At 29.0% G+C, this 12,625-nt stretch overlaps 4 protein-coding genes across 4 annotated transcripts; 3 read left to right on the forward strand and 1 right to left on the reverse strand.

Moving 5' to 3' along the window:
- Window positions 1-1,497: 1,497 nt before the first annotated feature.
- LOAG_08447 (hypothetical protein) lies at window positions 1,498-1,692 on the forward strand (the record flags this gene model as incomplete). Its single annotated transcript, XM_003143979.2, has 1 exon — window positions 1,498-1,692. A coding segment is annotated over one exon (195 nt), but the record flags the coding sequence as incomplete, so codon positions are not given.
- A 3,401-nt stretch (window positions 1,693-5,093) lies between these two features.
- LOAG_08448 (hypothetical protein) lies at window positions 5,094-6,388 on the forward strand (the record flags this gene model as incomplete). Its single annotated transcript, XM_003143980.1, has 5 exons — window positions 5,094-5,243; window positions 5,596-5,665; window positions 5,876-5,934; window positions 6,046-6,084; window positions 6,323-6,388. The coding sequence occupies 5 exons, from the start codon at window positions 5,094-5,096 to the stop codon at window positions 6,386-6,388; spliced, it is 384 nt and encodes a 127-aa protein (XP_003144028.1).
- A 117-nt stretch (window positions 6,389-6,505) lies between these two features.
- On the reverse strand, window positions 6,506-6,846 carry LOAG_08449 (hypothetical protein; the record flags this gene model as incomplete). The annotated part of the gene is made up of 2 exons (XM_020447707.1): window positions 6,506-6,710; window positions 6,809-6,846. 2 exons carry the CDS (start codon window positions 6,844-6,846, stop codon window positions 6,506-6,508), a joined length of 243 nt encoding a protein of 80 aa, XP_020302092.1.
- A 2,498-nt stretch (window positions 6,847-9,344) lies between these two features.
- LOAG_08450 (hypothetical protein) lies at window positions 9,345-12,134 on the forward strand (the record flags this gene model as incomplete). The annotated part of the gene is made up of 5 exons (XM_003143982.1): window positions 9,345-9,538; window positions 9,941-10,079; window positions 10,519-10,745; window positions 11,386-11,501; window positions 11,905-12,134. The coding sequence occupies 5 exons, from the start codon at window positions 9,345-9,347 to the stop codon at window positions 12,132-12,134; spliced, it is 906 nt and encodes a 301-aa protein (XP_003144030.1).
- Window positions 12,135-12,625: the final 491 nt, after the last annotated feature.

Genomic DNA, 12,625 nt, shown 5'->3' on the forward strand with positions numbered 1-12,625 from the left:
AAATGAATTGCAGGAATTCTATCCTTTTAATGTTGTAAAAAGATTTTTTAGGCAAAGAGTACCACTATAACGAATATATCGTACTCGGTTTTGGTTCCACTCCAGCTGCACTTATGAAGAGTGGTTGTACGATAACTACTTTGATCGCATTAGATCGAATTTGGGCTCTTTCGGCTCCTATGAAGTATTATTCATTGAAAAAAAGACCGTACGTCTATAATGATTCTGTATTCATAATATATGGAATATAATATACCTTCGAGAATGTTACAATGCAATCAGTCGCATTCTTCTGAGTTATCAGTAATGACAAAGATGCCGTACGTAAAACGATCAGGCAAAAGTTTTCGAATTCCTTAAATTAATAATTTCGGAACAAAAGTTATTCATTCCCTTAAAAATCAGTACGATATCAAATATTTTCTAATACTTCAACAGTTATTTTCAATGTTCCGTGAGGAAATTCGCAAATTTTCAGTCTCTTATTTGGTGGCTTCGTATTTTCGCTTTTGATGGCAGGATTCGATTTTTCGTTGATATTTGTTTTATCAAATGGTATAAAACCGATACCCGGCTGCAGCAATTTTGCCTGTTTTACTTCTGAGGTATCAAATAACTTCAAGTAACACTTGTGATGTTTACGTGGTATATATATATATATATATATATCACTTTATCACTGTTTAAAGTTTTTGTTTGAACTAAGTGATGCAAAGACGATGTAAGCTAACAGTTCATCATATTTTATTTCGGGAACGCCCAAAAGAAAAAATTTTGAACAATTCCTATAAAATAATATCTAATAATTTACTATCAAATAGTGTAATTCATGACATTTTAGTCATTTCGCACCTATTGGGGAATGTCCAATATGGTTGTCAATTTACTATCGTGTTTATTGACAATCGTCGTTGCACTGTTGCTCAAAACGAGGAAAATGCGAAATGCAATCGGCAATAATACTATTGTCCGAAAAAAAGAGGATAAATGGGTAATTTTGAAGGTTTTGGAAAATAACTGATGAGATGTATGCAAATCAATTCTCCAAATTATCCGAATTCTATTTGAAAAGTTTCCAAGCATTCCTTATAGTCATTCAAGTGTATGCTATAATTCAAATATTACAGGCAAGCCGAGCATCATTTTATGTTCTTATCGTATCAGCAGTATTTGGTGTTGTGCCGGGGGGAATAAACGGTTGTGCACAAAGAATTGAGTCTGAATTAAGTTTTCGAATTTTTAATTTACAAAACTATAAATCAAAGAATTGTCTGATTAGCTTTCATTTAGTTGTCGTTAAAAGAATATGTGACATATAGAAAATAAAAAAAAAAAAAACGTTTCACCATATTTATAGGTAATCAGACAACTGTTTTATTTGATAAGCATCAAATTAATGAGAAATGATGAGACGATGATTTGTGTTTAATTGTCTTTTAATAGGATTTAATAAAAATCAGATGGAAAATACTTTTAATATTGTTTTGATTATTTCAGTTCATCAAAGCATTGGCATTTTTCATTCAGTTATGCGCATCAATCAGCGGACTATCCCATGCGTTCATTTTTGGTATGGCTCATACTTTCATTCGACGTCGAATCTTTGTGATGCTCAAACTAGACAAGTATTTCCCACAACAACCACCAAGAGTGTCTGTTTATCCATTGACTAATCTAACTCAGCTCACATAACTATTTTTTTTTTTAATTAATTTTTTGGATAGTTCATTGGCATTATGACAATAACATTTCCGTAATTGTTGTTGATTATTTCGCATTTTTTGATTTTATGGAATATAAAGTGTCCTGTAAAATATTAACAATCTAATGATTGTAATGATAATGATGATATGATGATAAATTTGTGTGAAATGAGAATTATTGAATATTTCGTGTACTGTAAACATGAATTTTTTTAAAGGAGTTTGAAATCTTTAGATTGATCCCAAATAAATGTTTGGGAAACATTGAATTAACAATCATCTTTTAGCTAGTTTTTTTTTTTTTTTTTTTTAGTCTGGATATTATCATCCAGTTATAGTTGTCTAAAATCAAGACATGTTAAGTTGTTAAATGGAACTAACTATATATTTGGAAAAGGATTTAAATGAAATTCTAACAATCAAAGAAAAATCAATTCATCCTTCAATCTATTCGTCCAAGAATGAGAAGCAACTATGCGGAAACACATCCGTGTGCGGAAAAACGCTATACATATGTTATTCATGCAGTAACCCATGCAGAAATGTACCATCCATGCAGAATGCGTAGAACAAAGGTACAATTTCCGAAAATGAGTTTAACTTCTTATTTTTGGACAATAATAATATTGATGAGCTTTGGCTGACTTTAGTAGTATTATACAGCCTCACTGAAGTAGATTAAATCGAATATTAGTTATGGCGAAATATCATTATAATTTGCATTGCATCGAAATACTTTAATAATGGTGTTGGAAGGTGTTGGAAATATGTGTCGAAATACCTTAAATGTATCGAAACACTTTAATAATTTAATAATGGAAACAAAAATATTAAATTGTTTAAATCAATTAAGGGAAATGGAAATTAGTAATGCCTTTGAAACCAAATAACATTTAATGGATTTCTTAATAAATAAGCATACAAATTATAAACTCATTATCCTAGAAGGGTTTCCAGGGTATGAAATTAATTCCATTTAATTCTTAAATTAATTTTGTTTAATTCTAATTTCTAATTAATCCTTTCATTTTGATTAATTTGCATATTCACCTCATATTTGTAACTATTTTCGGGTCCTGTTAAACTCGATCAGATGGCAGCTAAACTTGAGTGTAGGATGAATAAGATAAATTATTTGCAGATTTTATCATATTCATTTTTCTGATAAAGGTAGCTACCACTGTTCATGCTTGCAAAAATTCATACATTTTAGCTCACAAATCAGATTTAATGCCCGAATGTAATTAACTAAGCACACGTGAATAGGTCATGCAATACGGTTATAGTATGATAAAGAACATGATAACATATGATATGATATGCAACATATGATATGCAAATGTTTGCTGAACATTAAATTTTTTTTTTCAGATACTAATAAGAAACTCTTATAAATGTCGCATAATAATTTTAACATATATTCGAATGTATCCCATCCATACATTTAAATAAATTCTGCAATTGCATAGCCCGAAACATTTGTTATTGCAATTTTCAGCTATGTTTTTTTTCAATTTTTTTAACTTCTCTTTCAATTTAACCGAAAATAAGAAACGAACTTTTCTCCGGTATTTTATACTTATTGTATTACTGCATCTGTCGCGAAAGTCGCGAAAAACTAAAATAAATTTTATAATTATATAAATAAAATTAGGAATGTTTTCCATGATTCATGGTTTACCATTTATCTCACATATTTGTTTAAATTTACATTCCTTAGATTTATTTCCCGTTTTAATTCCCATGTTTTTTCCTTTATGTCTAAGCATATGCCTTTGTTTAGAAATGCCTTTGTTAGCAATTGCTTAAAATATCACTGCCTCTCGTTTCTTAACATGCATAAGCCTATCCAAAAATAAAGAAGGTTTTTTTATTTTCTTTTTTTGATTGGACGCCACATCAACGTTATTAACAGGGAATTTCCTGGTATCTCTGCTCTTAATCCAACTGTCCATTTATTATCAAATTTAAAGTCAATTGGCTTGGTCAGTATTATTGTTTAAATAGATCTGCATATTATCCTGTCAATAAAGAAGTTCTTTGGTCACTCTCCTACACAAATAAGTATCAAATATATTGTTGCTGAAACTATTCAACTCAGATAATCAAGCTTTGACAACAGCATCTTTGTGAATTATTATAATTTCATTGTACAGATTATGTATTTTGATAGCTATAAAATTATCGCTTACTAGAAAAAATATTTCTCACAAAAATTTGTAGTATTCAAATAATGATAAGTAAAGAAAGATGCAATAAATGAAGTGTGCTTTGCTCTTTTTTTTCATCCTTTTAAAGTAATTTTTTTTAAGTGGAAAAAAATGACACAAAAAATTCAGTTTAAATAAGAAAATTTTATGGCTTTCATTTGAGATTTTATTCATATAAACAGTTCGTGCGACATTAATATGCGTAAATATTATTATTAGTTTTAAATTTAAAACGACATAAACTTGGCATGTTTTAATGCATATTGTAATTTAGATATAAACATGATAAGATTTGAATGGCATATAAAAGGATGAATGAATTGCTAACAGACCTCCAAGGAGCATTCATACTTTTTTTTTGCTAAGTAACTAATACAGCCATGGTTAGTTTTTTTTTTCTTTTTTTTTTGAGTCCAATTGAAAATATTCATCATTTGACATGCAAATTATCCATTAATAATTTGAGAAAATAAGTGATTTTGAAAAATAATAAATTTTACTGAATTCCAAAATTCTAGCATTATAAATCATCATCATGTCTAGTTTTTGTTCTCGAAAATTTGCAAGTAACCTTCTTTGAATATAATACTATTCAAATACTTGAATCTACGATCATCAAACATGAATCTGGAGATCGCAGAATTTAAATCAGGTTTTTTTTTTTTTTTTCATTTTTGTATAGGCAATATTATTTAAAATTCCAACGTTTTATGACTTTGTGAAAATGAGCGAATTTAGTGTTTTCGAATTTAGTGTTCTTGTCTTTTTGATCATAGCAAAGAATAAGAATATTGATTTTTTGTTTCTTCCAGTCGATTTCTTTAGTTTTCTTTGCTTTTCACTTTCAGATAATAGAACTTCGAATTTTTGTAATTAAATCATTTTTTTCCCAATAAGTTGGTTGATACAGTAACGGACTCAAAATATCACTAAGACAGATTTAATGATAATATCAATAAGAAGAAAAAAAGATTCAATTATGCTCGATATTTCAACAAACAAATCCAGTTCATATGTACTGCAAAATGATTTTGGTGATCAGGATCCACTGCTTGTCGAAGAAAAGCAAAAAATGAACGAATAGAATATTTGAAAAGAGCAGTGGTACGGACGACTTTGAATCCTAGAAAGGAAAATAGTCCGTTATAAAAGATGACGGTGATGGTGACCGTAATAAAAGATGACGTTGATGGTAACCGTAATGAAAGATGACGGTGATCGTTATAGTAATCGGTCACAGTTAATACAAACTTTATCCAAAATCAAAAGTAAGAATTCAAACGAATGTGAATTGAGGTTGAGGCGCGGAAGATTGTCAAATATCGATAAGGTCTGAACTCTCCAAGGAAAAGAGATGTGAATAACCAGAAAAAAAATGATAAGATATTTACATTGAATTACTTGATTTAAAATCAAATAATCCCATAAAACAATCGTTTCGGTTTTCCCGGGTACCGTTTTCTTGCAATAGATGGGGGCCACTGGTACCGTATTAAGATTATAAGAATTACGTCTTTGTGAAGATATTGGTGTTGCGCTCTTTGTTAGTTACACAGGGTAAAATGATACATACAACACAACGACGCCAATTTTCAATAAACTGTATTTCCGTTCCTTAATGTCCATTTACGATATCAGCGATACTCGAAAGGCGAGAAAAAATATTGAGTCTGGAATTTCAGAGCCAGAGATATTCTATAGATGGGTCCCACAGCATGGTTGAACCGGATGCCATTCAACATGCACATGACAGTAGACCAATAATACTCATCCTTACCCTAGATCAGTTTTTCCACTCTATTCATTTTCCAAGAATTTCTAAGGCTTTCTCCTTTCAATAAATATCCTTTCATTATCATTGATTGGCATAGATCGTATACGAAGGTTTTATGCAATTTTTCGCTTTCTATTTCTTAATTCTTCTAAATACTCTTCTTTCCATATTTTACATAACTTTCTCAGCGTATCCTAGTACCGGTTCTTCAATGCGGATCGGTCTTATATCATATTCGAAATCTTCGGTTTGTCATTCTCCTGTAAATTATTCTTATATTGCAGCGAATTCTCCACATCTTTACAATCAGGCTACAAGAAATTCCCTGTATATAATATTATCACTTCATTTTTTATAGTCTATCAATGGTCTTTCATTTATCGAGAATTCAATCTCGGTTATCATAGTGATGAATTTTCCCTCTTCCATGAGATCCTTCCTGCTCTCTGTTAAATTATCTTTATTACAATCATCCTTTCATAAATACCATCTTCCTATAGAACTCCTGGGGTAATGAATTGCCATTTCAGTTGCTTTTATTCTTGCTTGCTACTTTCTTATACTAATTTGGAAGCTACAATAAAGTCATGAAATTCTTTACGTTGTTAAAAACAAAATTTAAACATCGCTTTCAGCTAACAAATCTCCTAAACGCCTGCATGAAAATCTCAGCAAACATGCTTTTCATAGCTTCTACGTGAATAGTTCTTGTGACTGGGTACGTGAATAGAATCACCCCAGCGCTTTGTTATCGTTCCGTTGACCCTTCACCAACATAAGACCAAGAAGATCTATTCTGATTCTCCTAAAGGTTCTGCTCACCGCCATCCTTTTTGGTGGATAAGATGGAAATTCTGGCTATTCAAAGAATTTGGCGTTCCACCTATTACAATTTTCATAGAGCTTTCTAAGAATGGACTTAATTTGCTCTTCCATGTGGTATCCGGTACGTCCGCTGGATTTCGATTCAAGTTATATTGACGGAGTGAAACACCCTTTAGCAGTACTGCTTTACGATCAACTCTGCAACTCTACAGGCAAAAATAGGCGTAATCCGTTACTTTTGATCGAAATCATCTGAGGCTCATCTGAAGGCCATCAATTCATGCTTCAACCCCCACTTTTTAATAACGCCCTGAGATACTTCGGACCGGATCATTCTCACTATCAGCTTTTTGCTTGTTCTTAGTTAGCAGAGATGAGCAATCTCATCTTTCATAAACTCTGTCGCACTTTTCAATTTTCCTCCAGATAATTTTGCCGCAATTTTCATGAAAAATAAAATGGTCCGGGTTAATTTCTATAACGATGGAAATCTTTTTTATCCGTGATTGTCGTCTTCGTCGCAGATAATATTTCCGTGTTAGTCATCAATCCTAGTGCTATACAAATCTCATCTCGAGTTTCTTCACTAACAATTTTTCTTGGCTACTTTACCTGTGAGTATGTCATCCAATTTAGCTAATTTGGCCCATTCCACCATAGCAGTCATTTAATTTAGCTAATTTGGCCCAATCCACCATAGCAATCTATCAGTACTTTTGCATGCACTCTTTTCTGCTATCTCAACATTGTACTTATGATACCTATGATGTTTTTAAATTTCATTTCGGTATTTTTATTGATCTAAATCCTACAGAAGGCTTCGTTATCCAACTTATTGCACACTTTTTCCCTATGATTTTTAGGAATTCTGTAACATTTATATATTTTTTCAAGAATATTATTGTATCTTCTGTCACCATTCAGGTTTCCCTAATTTCTCTTTTACCAGATTACTTAGGAATAATCCGGTAACTTTCCAGTTATGCTAATCCGTAGCTAATTTGTTATTATATTATTCCCTAATTCTTTAATTGGAAGAGAACGTTCATTAAGTTTCGTTAATACAATCATATTTCTTCTTTTTCTTCCTGTAACGTATTGTATAATTTCATTATTCATTTTTGCTTGCTATCGTATCGCTCCGAAAAATTGACACAATTTTTTCTTTTTTTTTTATAGCTCTACAAGGAAGACATTCCTTCTATCAATTGTCTCTTCAAATTGCTTTATAAACAAACCCAACAATTTTTGGATTTCCATCAAATTCTACTGTTATTTCTGGACATCTACTCATTTGTCACCAATTTCTCGACTAATTCAGTTAAAGTCATTCCTCTGTTTACTATTTGATTTCATCTTATGTTTAATCCTCTCCATTTATTCGTTCTTTCTAGCGTAATAAACACATCTCATCTATCCCTTCTATTAAAAAATCTCATAAATGGCGCATTTTGTGACAATTGCTAAATAAGCATTCTTCCGCGTCCAAATTAGGATTCATCTAAATCGATCTCATAATCCTCGTTTTTGTTTTAACAAATCATAATGCTTCTTCCCATTTCCTTTTCTAAGTGAATTTGCTTTGAAGATGATTTCTTCAACGTATTTTTTTTTTTATTTTTTAATATATACTTTTATATATCCCATTCATGAGTACCTTTCTTCTTTCAAACAATATCAACTTATTTTCATCACTTAATTCTTTTCTTAATCTCTCTGCACGAATATTTTCTGTCTTTCTCAAGACCAGTCTAGTTTTTGAGGTAAATTTATTTTTCTCTCTGAAAAAAAAAAAAAATGACACGAACTTTCCATCCTTCTTCATATTGAATTAATTATCTTTTAGAGGTAACTATCCCTTCTAACAATCTAATATTTCTTGATTAACCAATAAATTCTTACACTTTTTATCATTTCTGTCTTTCATTCCCCAAACGCATGGTACCAATTATGGACGATTGCTTTTTTGATCATGATAAAAGTAGGATTAATTTTACCTCTTTGAGTTCTGTTTCATCTTGTCAATTGATGTATTTTCTTTACTTCTCACACTTAGATAATAGAACTTTAAACTTGAATAATTAAATCTTTACTCCGATAAGTTGATTAATACAATAATGAGGCCAAAAATTATTACAATATCAATAGGACAAATTTAATTGCAATATTAGTAAGGAAAAAAAAATCCAATTATTCTCTCCATATTTCAAATAATAGGCCCAGTTCATGTAGATCTATAAAATGATTTTGGTACTCAGGATAATCCATCTTCTTGAATGGGGAAGCATCTGAATCGTTTCGCAATTAACAAGAATTGACATATTTGTGAAGCGTACATGTAAAATGATGAACATATACAACAATATGGTGATGTTAATTGTCAACAAGAATATTATTTGTTCCTTTATTTCTATGCATGATGTTAATGAATATCCTATAAATATTTTTAAATTTACAATAAATATTGTCCATTTTTTTTTCAACCAAATTTTATATAATTTTTAATATTTGCTATAATTAACAGTATTACTCCTCACACTTCAATCATTTTGATATCAAAAAAAAAAATTTTTTTTTCATATCAAAATAAATTTAATGCTATTTGGTAATTTCAGAATTTTCGAAAATTTCGCATAAACAGAAATTTTGAGAAAAGGAATGTCAACAATTTTATTAAATTTATAAAAAAAAAAATTTTAACTTTTATCATAATTATTCAGTGGATATTATTTATCTTACAGAAAAATGTCACATATAATAGAATTGAACAGTTTTTTTTTTTCCTAATTCATTTAATTATTTTAATGATAGTTTATTCCATCTTATCTTTTCATGTCTATGGATCTTACTGGTATTACCGAAGTTGCAACTAAAGCTGTGAATAATATCACTGTACTAAAAGGTGGTGTAGCATTATCACCAATAAATTATATTTTACGTACCTATGCTTATTTGGCTATTGGTACAGTGCTCACTTTAATCAACATTCCCGTCTTTCTACTTGTGATAACGAATAAAGCACTCAGGTCATCAATCCATTTATCTCATAATACTGTAAAAAAAAAAAAAATAATCATCGAATATAGTTTAGTAAACAGTTTCATGGACGAAATTTCAAAGAGCGGGGGAAGGGAGAGAATATCATGTGGACAAATTTAAGTATTTAAAATAATGTTTCCAAACAAGTGATCTGGATGATCGACGAGGATTAAAATATTTGACACTAGAGCAGCGGCACGGATAAGTAAGTAGGAAAAACAAGATGAGATTGTTCTTATCAATGTTTGATAAGCTAATACGTTCAATGTTTTGATCGAAGTTTATTTTTAAATTAATGGAATTTATTATTAACATGATCCTTGCTGCAAATGGAGAAGCTAAAATGACCCATTAATCAAGAAAAGATTAGGAATCAATCATTAATTTAGGGATTCGTATTTAATTCTTGGTGTTATATCTTTCAACAATGGATTTACTGGAATTGGTGCAATATTACTGGGAATGAAAAGATTAATTGATACCAGTGTTGGAGAATGGGATATCAATCATCATTATTGCGCAATGAATGTTAGTTTATTATTTTGGAAAAAATTCCTGAAATTATTTTTTTAATTATAAACTTTAAACAGAAAAACAAAAAAGAAAAAAAAAAACAGAAAGAAAAACGATATAAAATCTTAATAGATTCTTTTTTAATTTGTGAATTCTGATTCTTTTTAGATTTCTTTTTTTTCTTTAATTAATGGGTTCTTTTTTTAATTGATGGATTCTTTTCTAATTAATGCGTTTCTTCCTTTTTTTTTCAGTTAATGTTTTTAATTAATGGATTCTGTAATCATTTCCTCTACTGTATGCATTTAAAACCTATTAAGATATTGAAGCCTATTGCCATACAATTGGAGGAGATTATTCACTCTCTAAAAGCATATTTTATTTTCTTAAAGAATAAAAACGATTATGATGGCTTATAAAAATTTTGTTTAAATTTAACAAAATAAAATTTCAGGTGCCTATCCTTCTGATTACAGCATATTTTCTGAATGGAATGAGTTTATTTATGAATAGCGTGGAAAGATTTTCTGTTATAGCATTCCCAATATATTACTTTACTCATAATACACGAATAAGCTATTCATTAATTATCATACAATATTTAACAACAATCATTGTAATAACTATAACTGCCGTTGCAACATACATTGAACCAGCTAGAACTATATCTAATTTTTGCTTGTAAGTAACATATAAGTAAATTTATTATTTTAAATAAAACAGTTATTTTAGCTCTAACACTGTTTTTTTTTTGTAAATCGACTGGAGCTACTTGTAATCTGATATTTTTCAAAATAAAACTTGAATTTTTTTTTTTATTTTTAAAATCGAACTAAAAAGATAACTGTGTTCCAGATTACAAGCCATATATTCACCTTACTTTTATAAAGCTTTACTACTATTGGGATGTATTGCTTCATTGATGAGTGTTGCTTTTATGATCATTGTGGTGATCATTTTGAGAAAGTATGAATTTAAGAAAATTTGTCATAACAATATTTTCATTGAATAAATTTAGCCAAACAAATCATTTATCATAAATATATGAAGTTTAAAAAATACTTTCAAAATCCTACAACAGGAATATATTCAATTGCTTAATATTGAAACTGTTTAGTAGGATGACATGTCAACAGTAATTTCTATCATTTTCCAACAAGAATTAATACACAAAATAAAATTGTACCATAAACAAACATATAACGATCTATTCTATTAATTATCATTTTTTTTTTTTTACTCCTTTCATGACAGATGGAATGTTGACAATTTTGAATTTAAAATATAAATGAAATTTTAATCATATCATTATTTCTTTCAGGAAATTCGGAGCACAGTTTCTATCAAGTCATTCACCTAATCGTGATTTGTCAAATTTTCTCAAAAAACAAAAACGATACACTCAAACGGCATTGATCTCTTGTTGTTTTACAATTTGTATGTTTTTGGCACATAAATTTTTATAAACAATTCCGATGATGGCAATGTTTTTACATGTAGGGACGAAGCGATGATAGTTTTTGAGATTTAAGATAGGAAATTAAACATTAAGCAAATTCTTTTACAGTAAGAACGATAGTTCTTGAGATTTAAGATAGAAAATTAGACATCAAGCAAATTCTTTTACAGTAGGAAGAACGATGATAGTTTTTGAGATTTATGATAGAAAATTAGACAACAAATAAATTCTGCAAAAATAAAGTCTTATTTAGTATTTCTTCTATGTATGACTAAATTATTCCTAATTATTTAGTATTTAAATAGTAAATTCTGTTTGTAGCTAACTGTTTTACATACATTTTTATTCATTTCTTAATTTAAAATTTTCCTCATTTTATAGTTCTTGTTGTGATACCATCAATAGTGCAATATATTTATATATTGGATGAAACTACAAAATCACGAACCATTGTAATTGTTTCCGTATATTTACCTTTCTTAAATTCACTTAATGTGATAATGTTTTTCGTATTTCGTCAAGGTGATTTTCGACGTGCTGCAATTCATAGTATCAAAGGATTATTCCATGGACAGGAACATCAAATTCAACCGGTAACTGGTTTTAGATGAAAAAAAAAAAACGTGAACCATTTTTCTGCTTGAATAAAGGAATTATTTTTTTAAACTAATTATATTTTATTCTACAAATAATTTCTTCAAATATTTGTAATTTTCGAATGAAGAAAGTATCGATCTATCAATTTTTTTTTGTTTTTTTTAAGAAATCTATTTTATTAATGGAAATAATTAATATGCCTAATTAGTTGTAGTTGTTGATTTTGAACAATGTACAAGATGTTTTTTCATGGTATTTTACCATATTTGAAAGAAAATATTTTCCATTATGATTTCATATTTTGATTCCTAGGAAAACTTTTATACAATTATGTATTTTACACATAATTTTTTGATGGTGAAAAAAAAAAACATATCTTTTTGTTTTACAAATTTTTATAAATTTTTAAAGGTTTTTATAAATTTTATAAATTTTCAAAAGTTGAAAATTTCGAAAATTGAACATTTATTGCAACTCTTATAGTAGCGCCTTCATCCTCTCTCTC

This window comes from Loa loa (genome assembly GCF_000183805.2).
Source record: "Loa loa unplaced genomic scaffold supercont3.605, whole genome shotgun sequence".
NCBI classification, from domain to species: Eukaryota; Metazoa; Nematoda; class Chromadorea; order Rhabditida; family Onchocercidae; genus Loa; species Loa loa.